This window comes from Sciurus carolinensis, chromosome 10 (assembly GCF_902686445.1).
Source record: "Sciurus carolinensis chromosome 10, mSciCar1.2, whole genome shotgun sequence".
In the NCBI taxonomy this organism is placed as follows: Eukaryota; Metazoa; Chordata; class Mammalia; order Rodentia; family Sciuridae; genus Sciurus; species Sciurus carolinensis.
Genome location: NC_062222.1, coordinates 86,699,300 through 86,716,265, shown reverse-complemented (window position 1 = coordinate 86,716,265; position 16,966 = coordinate 86,699,300). Strand labels below are relative to the sequence as shown.

General features: G+C 33.1%; 1 protein-coding gene across 1 annotated transcript in view; it reads right to left on the bottom strand.

Annotated features, from left to right (window-relative positions):
- Positions 1–16,966, bottom strand: part of LOC124995102 (transmembrane protease serine 11C-like) — a 60,259-nt gene that overhangs the window by 29,047 nt on the left and 14,246 nt on the right. Inside the window, exons 3-4 of the mRNA XM_047567575.1 lie at positions 15,094–15,212; positions 5,529–5,596 (exon numbers count right to left, since the gene is read on the bottom strand). Coding sequence (XP_047423531.1) covers positions 5,529–5,596; positions 15,094–15,212 — 187 coding nt within the window. The remainder of the gene's footprint in view (positions 1–5,528; positions 5,597–15,093; positions 15,213–16,966) is intronic.

The following is a 16,966-nucleotide window of genomic DNA, read 5'->3' as shown; positions in this document are numbered from 1 at the left end:
TTGTTTTCTTTCTAAACACTCTTTGTTACATTGATCCTTTGTATTCTTTATTATTTGTATTCTGGTTCATATCTTACTTGTTCCTTTACTGGTTTTAATTTTGTTTTGTTCTTGTTTTTCCTGGGCCTTGAGATGCATAAATAAGTTATTTATTTGGGATTTTTTTTTTTAAATGTAGGCACTCATTTTTTCCGCTCTTGGAATCACCTTCATAGTATCTGAGAGGTTCTGATATCTCGTATCTCTATACTTGTTTTATTCTAAGAATTTTCAAATTTCTTTCTTGATTTCTTGTGTGACCCATTCATAATTCTAAAGAGTACTATTCAATATCCATATAGTTTTGGTAGTTTCAATAGTTTTTCTTGCTATTTTTCTAATTTTTTTTTATTCCATTATGATCTGAAAGGATGCAAGGAATTATATTGATTTATTTTATTTGCTAAGATTTTGTAGTCTAAAATATGGTCCATTTTGGAGAAAGTTCTACTTGAAACTGGGAAGAAAGTGAATTTGGCTATTCCTGGATGAAATATTCTGTAAATGTCTGTTGAGTACATTTGCTTTATGGTATTTTTTTTTTCAGATCTGAGTGTCTTTGCTTATTTTATGTCTTGAATACTTACCTATTGGTGGGAGAAGTTTTTCTAAATCACAAACTATTACTATATTGGGATCTATGTGAGGCTTTATGTCAACTAGTGCTTCTTTTATATTATTAGGTGCACTGATGTTTGGGGCATAAATACTTGTTATTGTTATATTATCTCATTGGATTGTTCCTTTTACCAGTTTTTTATGGCCTTCTTCATCTCTTTTAATTAGTTTTGACTTGACGTCTGTTTGCTGAATATGAGAGAAGCTACTTTGATTGTTTGGGAGCTTGACCTACATAGAATATAATTTTCCATCCTTTCACTTTCAGCATTAGATGTCTTTGCCTAAGAGGTTTGTCTCTTGCAGGCAACATATAGTTGGGCTTATTTTTTATTCCAATATGCTAACCTGTCTTTTAATTGAAGAGTTGAAATCATTAATATTTAGTGTTATTATAGATTAGTGTTTATTATTTACTTTCATTTTGATTTACTTATATTGTTTAATTATCTCATAGTTCTCATTTGCTTATCTACTCTTCTAATGACATTTATCCTGTTTCTAGGTTCTGGTTAAGAAATCATATCTGATTGGTTTACCTCTGTTAAGGACCTGACCTTTCTCTTTTGAGGCTTTTAAAATTCTATTCTTGTTCTGTATATTTGTCATTTTAATTATAATGTGTCATAGAGAGGATCTTTTTTGATCTTGTGTATGCGGGGTTTTAAATGTCTCCTATATCTGGATGTCTATCTAATTCCCAAGATTTGGAATTTTTTTTTGCTTACTATTTTACCAAAACAATTAGCAATGCCATTAGCCTATATTTCTATTCCTACTTAGTTTCTAAAGATTCTTAAATTTGATATCTTAATATTGTCAGAGTTCTTGTATAATCCAATAATAGTTTCTTTTTTTCTTTCTTTTATACTGTTTGACTGTTCAAGGCTGACTACTTTGTCTTTTAGCACTGAGATTGTGTCTTCTACTTGGTCTACTCTAATAGAGATATTTTCAACTGAATTTTTGTTTCATTTATTGTGGCTATCATTGCCAAGATTTCCTTTTAGTTCTTTTCAATGTCCTTTATTAAATTTGTCATTCGTATATTCTAATGGTGTCCTTTATTCATTAAGTTATTTTTTGGTATTCTCTTGGATTTCATTGAAAATTTTTGTAATCATTCTTTTGAATTCTTTATATGGCATTTAATTCACTTCAATATCTTTGGAGTTAGTTGTTGGTGAATTTATAAACCTTAGTAGGTTTCTTGTACCCCTATGTTGAAATTTGTGCCTCTGTTGAGATGGATTTTTCTTCCACTTTCACATGAGGGCCTTTTTACCGTACATCCTTTTCTTGGCAACGTATGCTGGGATATCAGGTTGTTTTGAATTATCGAATGTATTTCCAAGTGTGTTTCATACTATAGTTTCTCTGTCAGTTTTTTGGTGATGATTTGTGTACTTTGATACAGTGTGCATTATGTTGGAGCTTGAGCATCCCACTTTCTCTGTTGGTCTTATAAGAGTGGGATCCTTCTAATAGGTTAGGCCATTATGTGTATACAGCAAGGTATATGGTTTTACTCTCTGTGGTTACATTTGTAGTCTTGGCAACTCTGTGTGTTCCAAAAGGGCATAAGAGCAATCTAAGTCGAGGCATCTCGTAGGTGTGATGTCCACAGTCTTTTGTTATTTGTTTCTGTTGCTAGTGTGGGAGCAGTCATCCATGAGTGGGAATTGAGTCTGCACCACCATTCCTTCTTGGGATTGATCATTGGTTTGTGGTTTTTGCCTCACTTATTCTTTGTGTTAAAGTGTTATTGAAGTTTTAGTGGCATTAGGTTGTATGTGAAGCAAGTTGTGCTCTCTCTTAGGTGTGGTGGGGGTATAGCTTATCAGGAGAGTTTCTAACCGGTGAACTTGTAGTGTCACTCTGGATTCCCAGCACTTCACAGAAAAGGGAAAAGTAACAATAACGACAATAGCAAATAATATATGACATTAAAGTAACTACCAAGTGCTTACTATGACATGTACAACATTAGCAACAGAAAAACAGAAATAATGAGGTGGGAAATTAAGAATAGCTACAACAAACATCCTTGAACTAGATACATTAAACATAGGTGCCAACTATGACATCCATGATACTAATAGTCACATCAACATGAATGGGGGGGCATAAATATATAAACTAAATAGTTTTAAAACATGGTGAAAATATAATTCATTAAGAGGAAAAAGTGAGGGAGGAATGCAAAAGAAAGCTTAGAATATTCAGATGATTGAAAGAGCAAAAGCAAGAGAGGTAGCAAATGAAGTCCACAAAAGAAGAAAAAAATATAAAAGAACCAAAATAATGAGGAAGAGAAGCATGAAATTTGGCTATTAGAGAGAGAAGAAAGAAGTTAAAGAATAATGCAAGGAACAAAAACAAAACAAAAACAACAAAAATCTCACTAAACTTCAGAAAACAAAACAAAATGAAAAGAGAAGGAAAAAATTGTGTGTCTTTGTATGTGTGTGTGTGTGTGTGTATACATGCATAAATCAGCAAATACAACAAGAACAAAAAATTTGTATTAAAAAATGAAAGAAATGTCATTGTTGAGGTTGTAAAAAATGTGGACAAGGATGGATATTCGCTGCCTATGTCAGACTTCATTATCTCAGTTCCTTCTTGGGCAATGCACCCCTCATAGTGAGCAAGGGCTTGGGTTATTAAACTCTTCCTCCTTTTGTGTTGCTCACCAAACTCCAGCAGGAGTTTTCTCCAGCAGGAGATTTCAGCAGGTACTGAAATTGATTGAAATGGCTCTCAGCTTCCATTCTCCCCAGTGCAAGGTAGGATGGAATGGGAAGTACTATCTATTGGAGTTTTTTCCCAGACTGACTAGATCCAGTCCACTCACAGGGCAGGGCTAATGGGATGTTCTGGTGGCTAAGGTCTAACTCTCATTAGAACTTAAAACTTTCTCAAGTAGTATCTACTCTGGAGAGACAGGAAGAGAGACAGGAAGTTGTCAATCATGTTGGGCATCTGGATCTCAGGGACCTCCTGAAATTTCTATTCATAGTATGAGGTAACCACCCTGGGTAAAGGGAACACAGCAGTCCTTGTATATTCACCAGTCATGAATATGCCCTTCTAAGACTCACTCCCCAAACATGACAGTTAGTCACATGAACCATCAGTCTGAAAATGAATTGCACTCCCCTCTGTCTCTGACCTAAATCTCCCTGGATATAATCTCTGTGCCTGTTTCAAATATGTTTCACCAGGTACACCCTAGGATACATGGTAGTAGCTGGTGTGGCCAAATATTTCTGTTTATCTTATCCTGAGTTAGATTTTTTCAGGGTGAAAAGGTAATTATTATGCTCCTAGGAGGCTTAATTCTTTAGTTACAATGTAGTATCAAGCATGGAATTTTACTCATAACATTTAAAGAGTTAATGATGTTAATAACAAATAGCAAGGGGTAATATGACATGTTATACACAAAAGGTGGTGATAGTCTCTTTCACTGAACTTACACAGGAAACACAAACCTACTTGAGGGAATCTTGTTTCTGAGGCCAGCGTTTGCCTGCATATGTCCCTGGAGTGCATGCTTCAAATCCAGTCTCACAGCTTCACTCCCATTCATACTTTCACACTATTTGTTGGAGTATTAAGTCTGTGTCAGTTTGCTTGGTTAGTGTCTAGAGAGCTGGGTTCTTCTGGAATTTAGAAACTAGAGATCCTAGTAGCTCAGTTATTTTCTTTTATTCTAGGATATATTAGCTATAGGCACCAGTACTCAATTTAATTACCTAGTTGGTTTCTCAATTATTCATGAGGATAAAAATAGTATTTTATTCATATTGAATCTGTAATGCCCAAGAGAGCTCAGGACAGTTAATTGCATATGAGTGATTAATGTATTTTTAAAAAATTGAATTCCATTAACTCTACCATAACATTATTAAGGTAACATTCTGGGTATTATTTCCTGTTTGGTTGTCATGATATAGCTAAATGGGGATACATAATAGGTGGCAAATAAATACAGAAAATTTAGTGCTAACTGGATTTTATAGTGTGTTTCTTGGTGATGAAAGAAAAGGATGTACCTTACTTTCTTTCCTTTCCATGAGCCTCTTTCTCTCAGAGGGTATTCCTAGAGATGCGACTTTTTCCCCAATCAAATATAGAACTTTTTATGGATGTAGACTCCTGACCATTTGAACTTTGTTTCTTCCTTATCTATTTTCAATTTTCTGTTCCTCAGCTATAAAGTTTGATTTCTATAGGGTCCAGAGTAGTAAAGAAAAGAAGTGAGGATGTTTGGGTGAAAATACACATGCATACTTTGTGTGTGTTAAAAAATGCTGCAAACCTCAGAACCTCAGTTTTTATCTATTATTACCATTGGGAATGTGGGCTCAGTGTTGTCCCAGATTATAATTTTTACATAGAATCTGAAATTTTTTATGTGAAATTTCCCAATTTTAACAATTTAGTTCATTTTTGGAATCTATGTGCAAACCAAAATTACTACTCTAAATTTGGCCTATTGGTTACTAGTTTGCTAATATAGGACAGATAGTCTATACATGGCTCACTTGTCTTGCTTATTATTTTTTATTTTTATTTTTAAATGAAATCCCAATTTTAGATTTGCTATCAGACCCTGTGCCCTCAAATAAATAAGCTAAACCATTTAATCTTCATTTGATGATCATAATCAGCTGAAATTCTTGCTTGTGGTTTAATAAATTTCCAGCAGATCTTAAATCTGTTTTTTCACATTCGAAGTGCTGGTGGTTTTAATACCCCAAATCAAATTTATTTCAATCCTTCAATTGTACATCAAACAAAAAACATTCTGTTGACTATGAGATGAACAGAACTCTGTGCCTCTCAGGTTATATTGTACATACCTTACTTGGACAACATGAGATTTGATGTACTGTCTTCTCAGTTTGGATTCATTAAATGTTTCATTTATCTGTTAAAAAGTAAAATGGATAAAGATGTATGTTTTCTTTTTAAGTTTTCATTTTGGAAAACTTCAAATATATACAAAAGCAAACAGTCATGTAACAAACTATGTATCCATCATTCAGCTTGACCCTTTATCAACATATGACCAAATCTGTTTCATTTTCCTTCTCTCTACCTCACAGGAATTAAACAATTTCTTAATTTCATCAACTGTTCAGTGTTCAAATTGTCCAGATCATGGGGCATGATAGGACAGAATATTCATTTTGAAAAGGTACATTCAAAGGACCCAATTGACATTGTTTGCCGTCCACAAGCAGACATCAATTGAATACTGATGCAATAAGACTTTGCAGAAATATTCCCAGAGGGAATGTTTCTAATTTTTTGTTTCTACTATGGAAAAGTCCTATTATGCCTGGACTACAATCTATTTTTCTTCTTTTTCAATTACATTTTACTGACAGGTTTAAAAAATATGATGCAGTTGAAATCTCTTAGAGAAGTTTTATGTAAGAGTCACTTTCTTAATTTTTCCCCTCCTGATCTCTCCAACCTAATGAATGACTTCCTATAGCAGGAATTTCACATGTCACTGATCAATTGCACTTGTACTTTGGGAAATACATGCCTCATAAAAAGCAACTTGTTGGAATTCACAAAAGATTTAATTTATATTTTTCCTCCTCTAAAACAATTGAAATGTGTGCATTTATTCAAAAAAATCTCAAAGTAAATCTATGAATGGGTAGATAGTGTCATGTTTTCTTGGTGATTCAATGGACAAAAGATAGTAAACATGACCATAAATAAATTTATAAGTATGGCAGTTTGAGATACTATTAAGTGGTATAAATAATGTAAAATAATGAGATGAAGTGACTCAGAAATAGTATTTGAATGATCAAATAAAGCCTTTTTGAAGAAGTGACATCTCAGTGAAACCTGAAAGATGAAAAGCTGATGGTCCAGGGGGAAAGAGTTCAGTTTTCCATATGGAGTGAACAGCAGGTGTGAAGATCTAGGTAAGGAGATTGGTGTGTTTGGGGGATAGAAGCAAAGTTGTGACTCAAGTGAGCAAGGGAGAAAGTGTTTAAGAGTTTGAATGTTATTTCCAAATACACTGAATGCAGGGATCCTGAAAAGATAGTAAGTAAATTTAATTATATTTCTCTCCCATTCCCAATTCTGATGTGTGGGTTTTTCTTGGGGCCAAGTAGAATTCAGATTTATGGGAGCCAAGGAAGCAGGGAGTTGATAAAGAATTTTCTCTCCCATAGGACAGGCAAGAATCCAGAGAACAGTCTGAGAGCCTTTTGTAAAGAACAGGTCACAAAAGGCTCTTGGAGTAACCAGGCTATGAGATGTCTGTGAAAACCTAGGAATGAGGTTGACACTGAGCTTCTTTGGGGCTATGGAAAGCCACACAGAAGACAATATGTGATTGCAAAGGGGAGGGTGAAGCTTCCTTGCACATGATGTTAGTCTTATATAGTGGGCAAAAAAGGAGGAGTCAGAAAACTTCCTTCTGACTTTGGTATGGAGAGACAGAATACCTGTTGTGCCAACCTCAGCCAGTCAGGATTTAAACACATCTCACTTTCCATCTTATGAGGCACCTCCAATAACAAGAATCTGGCCCCAATAAGCCAGCAAGGAAATATGATAATGCAAATAAAGGAACCCAGCAGATAGAGAGGACATAAAATGGATTAGGTTCTAATCAAACCACAACTGTTGCAGCAAACATAGCAACTTGAACAACAATGGCAAAAAGCCCACATAAGAATCCTCAGACACAGAATGAAAAGAAAGAAAAACTGTATGATACCAAGAAAGAAATTTTTCAAAATTAAAATTCATTCAGGCAATTTAAAATAATGATTATTATCCCTAAATTTTGAATTTGTGACTTGGAAGATTAAATGGAATAAATATCTAAAAATATCTCAAATTAAAGTAATAATATTATACACTTATCAAAAAGTATGATAGAAACTGTTGCTGGTGAAGATGGAGGAAAGATACCCAAATTCACTAATGGTGAAAATGTGTTATTTCATCCTTTTGGAAAGCAATCTGGCCGCATTTCATAAATTAAAATCCTAATTTGATTTAGAAATCTTAGTGTAGAAAATTGTCAACTGTAAAAAAAAAAATAAGAATGTGGGTAGAAGGATATTTTTTGCAATGTTGATTATATTAGTCAAAACTTTGAAACAAAGACAAGTGCATACAAAAACACTATGCTATATTCATACTAGTGAATATTTTGGGATCATTGAAAAGAATACATTAAATCAGTGTACCTTCAGGGCTCAACAGTTGAAATGTTCAACACCTCTAGCAATTAGAGAAATGCAAATTAAAACCACACTGAGATTCTATCTCACTCCAGTCAGAATGGTAATTATCAAGAATACAAGTAACAATAAATGATGCTGGCAAGGATGTGGGGAAAAAGGTTCACTCATCCATTGCAAATTGGTACAACCACTCTGGAAAGCATTATGGAGATTTCTCAGAAAACTTGGAATGACCCAGTTATTCCACTCTTTGATATATACCCAAAGGAGTTAAAGTCAGTATACTACAGTGACGCAGCCACATCAACGTTTATAACAGCTCTATTCACAATAGCTAAGCTATGAAACCAACCTCTACAGATGAATGGATAAATAAAACATGGTATATATACACAATGGAACATTAACTCAGCTAAAAGAAATGACTTTTTGACTTTTGCCAGTAAATGGGTAGATTTGGAGACAATCTTACTGAGTGAAATAAGCCAAATCCAAAAAACCAAATGTCAAATAGTCTCTCTGATATGTAGACGCTAAGACACAATGAGGGTGGGGGAAGGGAAGAATAGAAGTTCAGTGGTTTAGACAAAGGGGAATGAAAGGAAGGGAGTGGGGATGATAATAGAGAAGACAGAATGAATTGAACTTAACTTTCCTATATCCATATATGAATACATTACCAGTGTAACTTCACATCATGTGCAACCAGAAGAATGGGATTCTAATTAGAATAAGTGATGTTCCATGCATGTATAATATGTCAAAATACACTCTAAAGTCATGTATATTTAAGAAGGACAATTTAAAAAAAACAATATATTAGACCTTTACATTACGTTGAAGGAATTTATATGAGATTTCTGAGAAAAATAATTTTATAAGACTGTGTATAATGAACTCATTATGGTAAAATACTGACAAACATCCATCCCTATCTTTTGTTTTTCAACATAAGCTAATATAATTAAGAATGAAAATAAAGAAAGATAGACACTATGTTGTTAATATGGGTTATTTGGAGGTGGAGTTTTAGGATATGTGTAGAGGAAGAAAGAGGAATGGGAAAAGACCAGAGAAAGTATGTACTTTAAGAAAAAAATCCATTTACTATGGTGTGATCCTTTTTATCCTCTTACATAAATCTTATTTTTCTCCTTTTCACATTTATATCTTTATGTAAGTTCAAGCAAAATTGAAGGTCTTTGGAGAATTTTTAAGCTGGTCAATGATGTTATTTGATTTTAATTTTTAAAAGATCACAATAGTGTGGAAAACAGATGATGTGGAAATTAGGGTAAAAACAAAGAAAATGGGAGGCAATTTTAGGAGTTTGGGAGAGATGGTAGTGGCTGCAGTTAAAGAGAGAAATGAATAGATTAAAGCTATATTTTAATGGCAGAATCAATAGAATGTGCTGATTTATTAGTTGTGAGAAATATTCTTTTGTTAGGTTGAACGACTATCTTGATTTTAGAATTTTTCGACTGAGATGGATAGATAAGTCTTGGGAAGGAATAGGTGTTTGAGGTGAAGATCAAGATTTTATTTTAAGAGTCATAAATGTAGATAGTTTAAAATAGTGGGTTTGGATGCAATAAGTGTATATAGAGTATAGCTAGAAAAAAGAGAAAGGATAGGGAGAGGTGTGAAAGGTAAGCCAGACTCTGGACAGTACATTGGCAATCTCCTACATTTAGAGATCTGGATGATAAAGAACTAACAAAGGCAACTGGAAAACACAGCTAGTGAAAATGAAGAAAATATGGAGAGGGATGTGTTATAGAAACTTTTTCATATTCATATATTTTATATTTTTCTTATTGCATTGGTATGACTTCTAGTAGTATGTTTGATTCATTCTTTAATTTACAGTATTTCATTTTCTATTGAAATAATAAAGTCCATTAATTAATTAGTAACCCAAATCTGGCCTTCTTTCACAATCTTTTACTGTTTCTGATTTTGGGTTAATTCCAAGCTTCTGTGGGTAAATTCACTTTCTGTGGGCCCATATTTTACCTTTTTTTTTTTTTTTTTTTTGGTATCAAAGATTGAACCCAGGGTCCTTAACCACAGAGCCACATTCCCAGCCCTTTCTTTTATGGTATTTAGGGACAGTGTCTCATTAAGTTGCTTAGGGCCTCACTAAGTTGCTAAGGTTGGCTTTGAACATGTGATCCTCTTGCCTCAGCCTCCTGAGTTGCTGGGATTACAGGTGTGTGCCACTATGCCTGGCCATATTTTACCTTTATGAATTTGTTAGCAAATGTGATACTGAGATCTTATTATTAATTAGATTTCTTGTCTTTGTCTTCCAGAACTGCTCACTTATTTAGTCTACTGAGAGCAATATTTCTATCATTGTAAGGCACATTACAATGTAGTTTGATTTTATTTTTGTTTTTCTTCTGTCATTTTAGTGAGATTGGAAGAGAGAGCAAGGGCAAAATGCTTGTTGGCAAATAACAATCTTACCTTGAAGTTTTAAAGTGGTTATACACTTTAAAAGAGTAATTAATAAAATTTGGTAACAGAGTAGGTAAGGGAGAATGATAAGACAAACTTGATTTTAAAATATAATGACAGGAGAGTGGGAGAACTGGAAAGCCATGAACTGAAGCTAGGGAAAGAGACTAGATTGATGACCAAATGGAGACTGTTAAATGATACTCTTACTTTTTAAAACAGACTTCAATATGAACTCAGACACATAGTATATAATAATTGTTCAATAAAGGTATAAATAGATAATATAGAACCATTTTTATATGGCACTGTTTCTAAACCAAATGTAGCTGAACTTGTAATGCTTTAGCTAGTTGTTCTCTTCTCCAATAATTATATTCTCTTCTAATGTCTTTATTCATCACTTTCTACATTGTATCCATCTTCTCAAATCTCACAATAGCTCAAACGATCAACATATACTTTAAATACCAAGACCTTAACTTTATGCTAAGGGTGTTCCAAGACATTGTAAAATGGAGTTATGGGAATTTTCCCAGTAATACTTATGTAATCTGTATTTTAAAGAAGCTTAATTTCTTTTCAGACTCTTTAATTACAAGTATCAGGATCCCACTGGGATTATTGGACAAAGCCTTGAACAGGACTTTCAGTTTTTTTTCCAGAAATGAGGAAAACAAGATGTGACATTCAAATTACACCCATATCACAACTCCAAATCTTGCTCTTTAATACCATATAGATATAATATTTTCTTCTTTTATCTCGTTCATGTCACCCCACCCTCCTCTTTCCCTTCCTCCCTAAAGTAAAATGACAAAATGCCATCTGAGCCACTGCTAGACAAATGTATGGAAGGAGGCTCTGGATTATGTTGATGGAAAGATTTTGAAGGTAATGAGCCCAAGAATGGGCCAGCTAACTGAAAAATTATTATCATTTATGGTATTAAAATTATTTTTTGGGTGAGGAATATCAAGCTTAAAGTACCAGTCATTAAATGTTTTTAACAAACAGAAAAAAAGTCCAAATATGTAGTTATATTAAGAAAGTACATTAAAAATACAAGAGATTGTACTTTGAAAAATTTCATAATAAAATTCAAGGTCTAACGATCAAAAAATATCACATAAGAGAGGAGGAAAATGAATTTCGGAAAGTAATTGGATCTCTCCTTTTAAGGAATTTCTAACCTCCCCCACACCAAATGTAAGTGTAGTAATAGTATACTACTATTTAAGGTTTTATTTTATGAGGGGGGAATCTCAGGAAAATAGTGGGGGAGATCAGTGGAGCAGAGGAAGGGGACTGAGTGGGAAGGAGGTTTGGAGAAAGAAAGAAACTGTAGAACATAATTGATCAAATTATGTTATGTACATATATGAATATGCCACAGTGAATTCCACCTTTATGTGTATCTGTAAGGCACCCAATTAAAATAAAACAATAAATAAAAAGAAATAAGACCATTAGAGTAGATGAAGGAGAATAGGGGGAGGAAGGAGGGTAAGGGAAAGAGGAAACATTTGGAACTGAAATGGAGCAAATTATATTCTATGCATGTATGATTCTGTTAAAATGAATCCCATTATTATATATAAATATAATTTTTTAAAAGAAATATTAAAAGCTATTCTTATGATTATTTTTATATAAAAATTCAGATCTTTAAAATTCACCCTTTCAATTGAGCTCACAAATGTATAGAAAAACTTTTATGGTGGTGTTGTTTATTGTTAAATTATACTATCAAATGTACAACAAACAAGATGATGTATTGTTATCAGGGCAGAAGAATACTACCTGTACATGAAAAATGACACAAAAGTGGATATAAAAGAAATATTGTTTGTAGTTTCGTATTTCCAGTTATGAAGTGAAAATTGGGTATATGGTTTCTTCAATTATTTTATAGTGATTCCCTATGTGTTCAGATATCCTGAGTGTTTAAGATTTATTACTTCTATACTTGTTTTCCAGTTGTAGAAAATAAAAAACTAAATCAGTAATTTTATAAGTTGTTTTCGTATCACTTCAAATATGAATAATGGTTCTGTAACATTGCTTACACTTTTGTTAAAGCTTAGAACTTCTTAATTCCTTTAGGGCTAGAAACTTAGGTAATAATAATTTTCTTTTAATTTGCCAGCTAAATATTTTATTTTAAAATAGTCAGTATAGTAATTTTTAAATTTAAGGCCATCTTGGGATTCATAGAAGTTTTCTGATATATTTTGAAGGGTATGAAACTGAATGAACACTAAGATAACTTTACTCAAACTGAGATACTACTCACCTATATTAAATGTTAAAAGGAGATCTGACAATTGCCATTCTTTGTACTATTTTTTTCAAAAATGATGTATTTCTAATTCTGTTACATCCCATAAATAATCTGTCCTTTGATAGGGTACTCTAAAGAGAGTTATATGTATAAAATGTGTATAAAAGTACATATGTCCCAGCAGATTCACATTAGCTTAATGGAAAACGTTTGACCTGTCAGCTTGGTTGACCTGCACAACTTGTATGGGTTATCTTAGTTTCCTTACACATATCAGGTTCCTTTGAAAATCTATAATACAATGCCTTTACATGTGCACACTGTACTGAATTTTATTAACATTTTAGAATATTTGGCAATGTGAACTTTATGTAATCTGAAGTCTGTTTAAGATTTTATAATATTTACATGCTCATTAGTAATAGGACAAAAAGTGAAAGACTGGAAGCCCACTTGCAATATGACTTTGTATAAATTAATACCTTAATTTGTTATCTCCATTTGTTCATTTGAAAAATTGGGATGTGATGAGGAATGTGAGTACGTAATGTGATTTGACTATACTAAAATTAGTTAACATAATTATTAGTTTTAAGGTCTTGTCCCACCTCTAATTATTAGAATTTCTGTTCACCTTAATTGGGCATCATATCTGCCAGAGAGCTACAAAAAAAGAGGACATAGAGATTTCTTGAATTGTTCATTAAAAATATCACATATCTTAAATTTGGAAATATTTTCTATCAAGATCTATCTGTAGTAAAGAAAACTATCATTCATAGTAAATTGACATCTCTCCTGATTCAATTTATTTCCTCTTTTCAGTAAGAATCATCACGAGAGTTATATAATGGAAATCAGAAAAAGAAAAATAGGCTATTGGTATTATAATAATGACTAACAGGCTTTTCTAATGACTCATAGCTCTATTTGGTATGTGTTATTATCATCATCAGTATTGTACTTACAAATTTGCTGTATATGGTAATAATTATAATACATAGTGCATCATTGTATTCAATGAAAACAGGAGGGCATGTAAAAGCAAGCATTCTGACATATGTAAATGAAAAAAGTATGGGAAACACCTGGTGAGCATTTAAACAGGTGGATTAGAAACTAGGAATGAGAGTTGCTAAAGGGGCCCGAAACAAGTATGTCAAGATGTGGTTGATAGACTAAAATAATTTAATAATTAGCCAGACTGATATTTTTAAAATATTCATTTGTGGAACAAACATAGGTTAATTGACTTGAACAAATTTGTGTGAATTTATCATTGAGTAGTTTTCTTAGCGTGGGTATCTTTGGAACTGTTTTAAGTTATATATTAACTTTGTTATATACTTAGAGTTTATTAACAATATTAATGATGCTCCCATTTTAACTAATTAATTTTAGACTTTTTTTAGGGCTTAGAGAATAATATAACTTCATTTTATGTAATGCCTACAACAACCCTAGTATACAGGTATTTGTGATCTCATTTTTAGTAGAAGGAATTGAGGTGTGTGGAAATTTAAGTCACTTGTTTGAGTTTATACAGCTAGAAAGTGGTCAAGTTTAGAACTGAATAAGGACCTTGAGTCCAAAGACTATATCTTAAGTATTATATTTCTTCCTTATTACTTTATTTTTATCATAAAGCTAAGCTAAGAATGGGGTTTTCTGTCTCCATTTTCTGTCAACTAACCCTTAGTATAAAAGGCACACAGGACTTTCAGAAACTCTGAACGTATTAGAAACCAGGAGGTAGTGGGATGTTATGGAAAGACCACAGCTTTAGTCAGAGCAAGATCTGAAGATGTCTGGCCTACAGGAATCTGCCTGGGGAAATGAGAGATAAATGAGGCCAATATTGTTATTGACAGGATTTTGTTTGATAGAATTACTTGAGTTAATTAGAGTGGTGTCTGTGTTAACAGATGCTATGACCAAGGCACAGTTAAGACTCTTCATTGAGTTTTCAGTCAGGTAAACTTTAACTTATGACAAAGCATATTCTCAAGCATTTTATAGTTGTCACACAACACTGAGGGGCTGCAAGATGATATTTTATATTGGGTCATGTCCTCTCTCGGATTGGCTGTTCCTCTTTCTCAAAAGACTGCTTAGTTTCAGGAGCAGAAACAGCAGCCTTAGCCATGTATCTTTGAGGTGGAATATATGTTCATTCATTTAATTTATTAATTCTTTTGAAATATTAATTGACTACTTCTTAGGTGTCAGGCATGTCTTAGGTGTTTTTGAAATTTCTTCCTTTTATATTTTTTTCTGTCATGTACATTTTTAAATAGATTTTCTGAAAGGGCTGACTATTCCAATCTAGAACTAAAGTAATGATTAGAAATTGCTTCCCATTTTGAAGGTGATTGCTAAGATTCTAGCACTTCTAGGAGCATAACATTGAAAGAACAATGCACAGAAAAAATAACTTCAACTTACCAAAGATACTATCTTTTTATTTAGGTCCATATATTCTTGTGAGTAGGGTTTTGCAAATTTGCTGTCATAGTCAATGTTGTTGATTTTAAAGCTGATGTGATAGTAGAAAGGTGTCTTTCCTTAGAAGGAGAGAAAATAAAAAATAGGTTTCACATTGAACATTTTGCAACCACTCTCATTCCAAGAAAATCATGTGAAATAGAATGCCCTGATGAAATTTCAGGTAACTTGACATTTAAATAGTCTTGATGTCTCCCCAATATTTTTGATGTCCAATGATTGTTATAATTGCTTTGACAGATGAATGCTGATTACATTATAACCATACCCAAAAGTGTATTCAGAAATTTTAATGTAAATTTTTAAAATTAGTTAATTATTTATTTATTTTTACAGACTGCATATTGATTCCTTGTACACAAATAGGGTACATCTTTTCATTTCTATGGTTGTACACAATGTAGATTAATACCATTCATGTAATCATACATGTACATAGGGTAATGCTATCTGTCTCATTCCACCATTTTTCATACCCTCCCATTTCCCTCTATATAATCTAAAGTTCCTCCATTCTTCTCTCACTCCCCACCTCCTCACCCCCATTATATATCACCATACACTTATCAGGGAAAACATTCGGTCTTTGGTTTTTTTGAGATTGGTTTATTTCACTTAGCATGATACTCTCCAATTCCATTCATTTATTTGCAAATGCCATAATATTATTCTTCTTTATGGTTGAATAATATTCCATTGTGTATATATACCACAGTTTCTTTATCCATTTATCTGTTGAAGGGCATCTAGGTTGGTTCCACAATCTAGTTATTGGGAATTGAGCTGCTATAAACATTGATGTGGCTGCGTTACTGTAGTGTGCTAGTTTTAAGTCCTTTGGGTATAAACCAAGGAGTGGGATAACTGGGTCAAAAGGTTAGTCTATTCCAAGTTTTCTGAGGATTCTCCACACTCCTTTCCAGAGTGGCTGCACCAATTTGCAACTCCACCAGCAATGTAAAAGTGTGCCTTTTCCCCCACATCCACGCCAACATCTATTATTGTTTGTGTTCTTGATAAAAGTCAGTCTAATTGGAGTAATATGAAATCTTAGAGTTGTTTAATTTGCATTTCTCTAATTACTAGAGACATTGAAAATTTTTTCATACATTTATTAATCGCCTGTGTATCTTCTTCTGTAAAGTGTCTGTCCAGTTCCTTGGCCCATTTATTGTTTGGGTTCTTTGTATTTTTGGTGCAAAGTTTTGTAAGTTCTCTATAAATTTTGGAGATCAGTACTCTATCTGAAGTGCATGAAAAGATTTTCTCCCACTCTGTGGGCTCTTTTTTCACATTATTTATTGCATCCTTTACTGAGAAAAAACTTTTTAGTTTGAGTCCATCCCATTTATTGATTCGTGGTTCAATTTCTTGTGCTTTGGGAGTCTTGTTAAGGAAGTCTGATCCTAAACCAACATGATGAAGATTCAGGCCTACTTTGTGTTCTATTTGGTGCAGGGTCTCTGGTCTAATTCCCAAGTCCTTGATCTGCTTCAAGTTGAGTTTTGTGCAGGGTGAGAGATAGAGGTATAATTTTATTTTGCTACATATGGATTTCCAGTTTTCCCAGTACCATTTGTTGAAGAGGCTATCTCTTCTTCATTGTATATTTTTAACCCCTTTAGTATGAGTTGACTGTATTTATGGGGGTTCATCTTTGTGTCTTCTATTCTGTACCATTGGTATGCCTGTCTATTTTGGTGCCAATACCATGCTTTTTTGTTATTAGTGCTCTGTAGTATAGTTTAAGGCCTGGTAAAAAGATAGTGCACCATGATCAAGTGGGATTTAGCCCAGGGATGCAAGGTTGGTT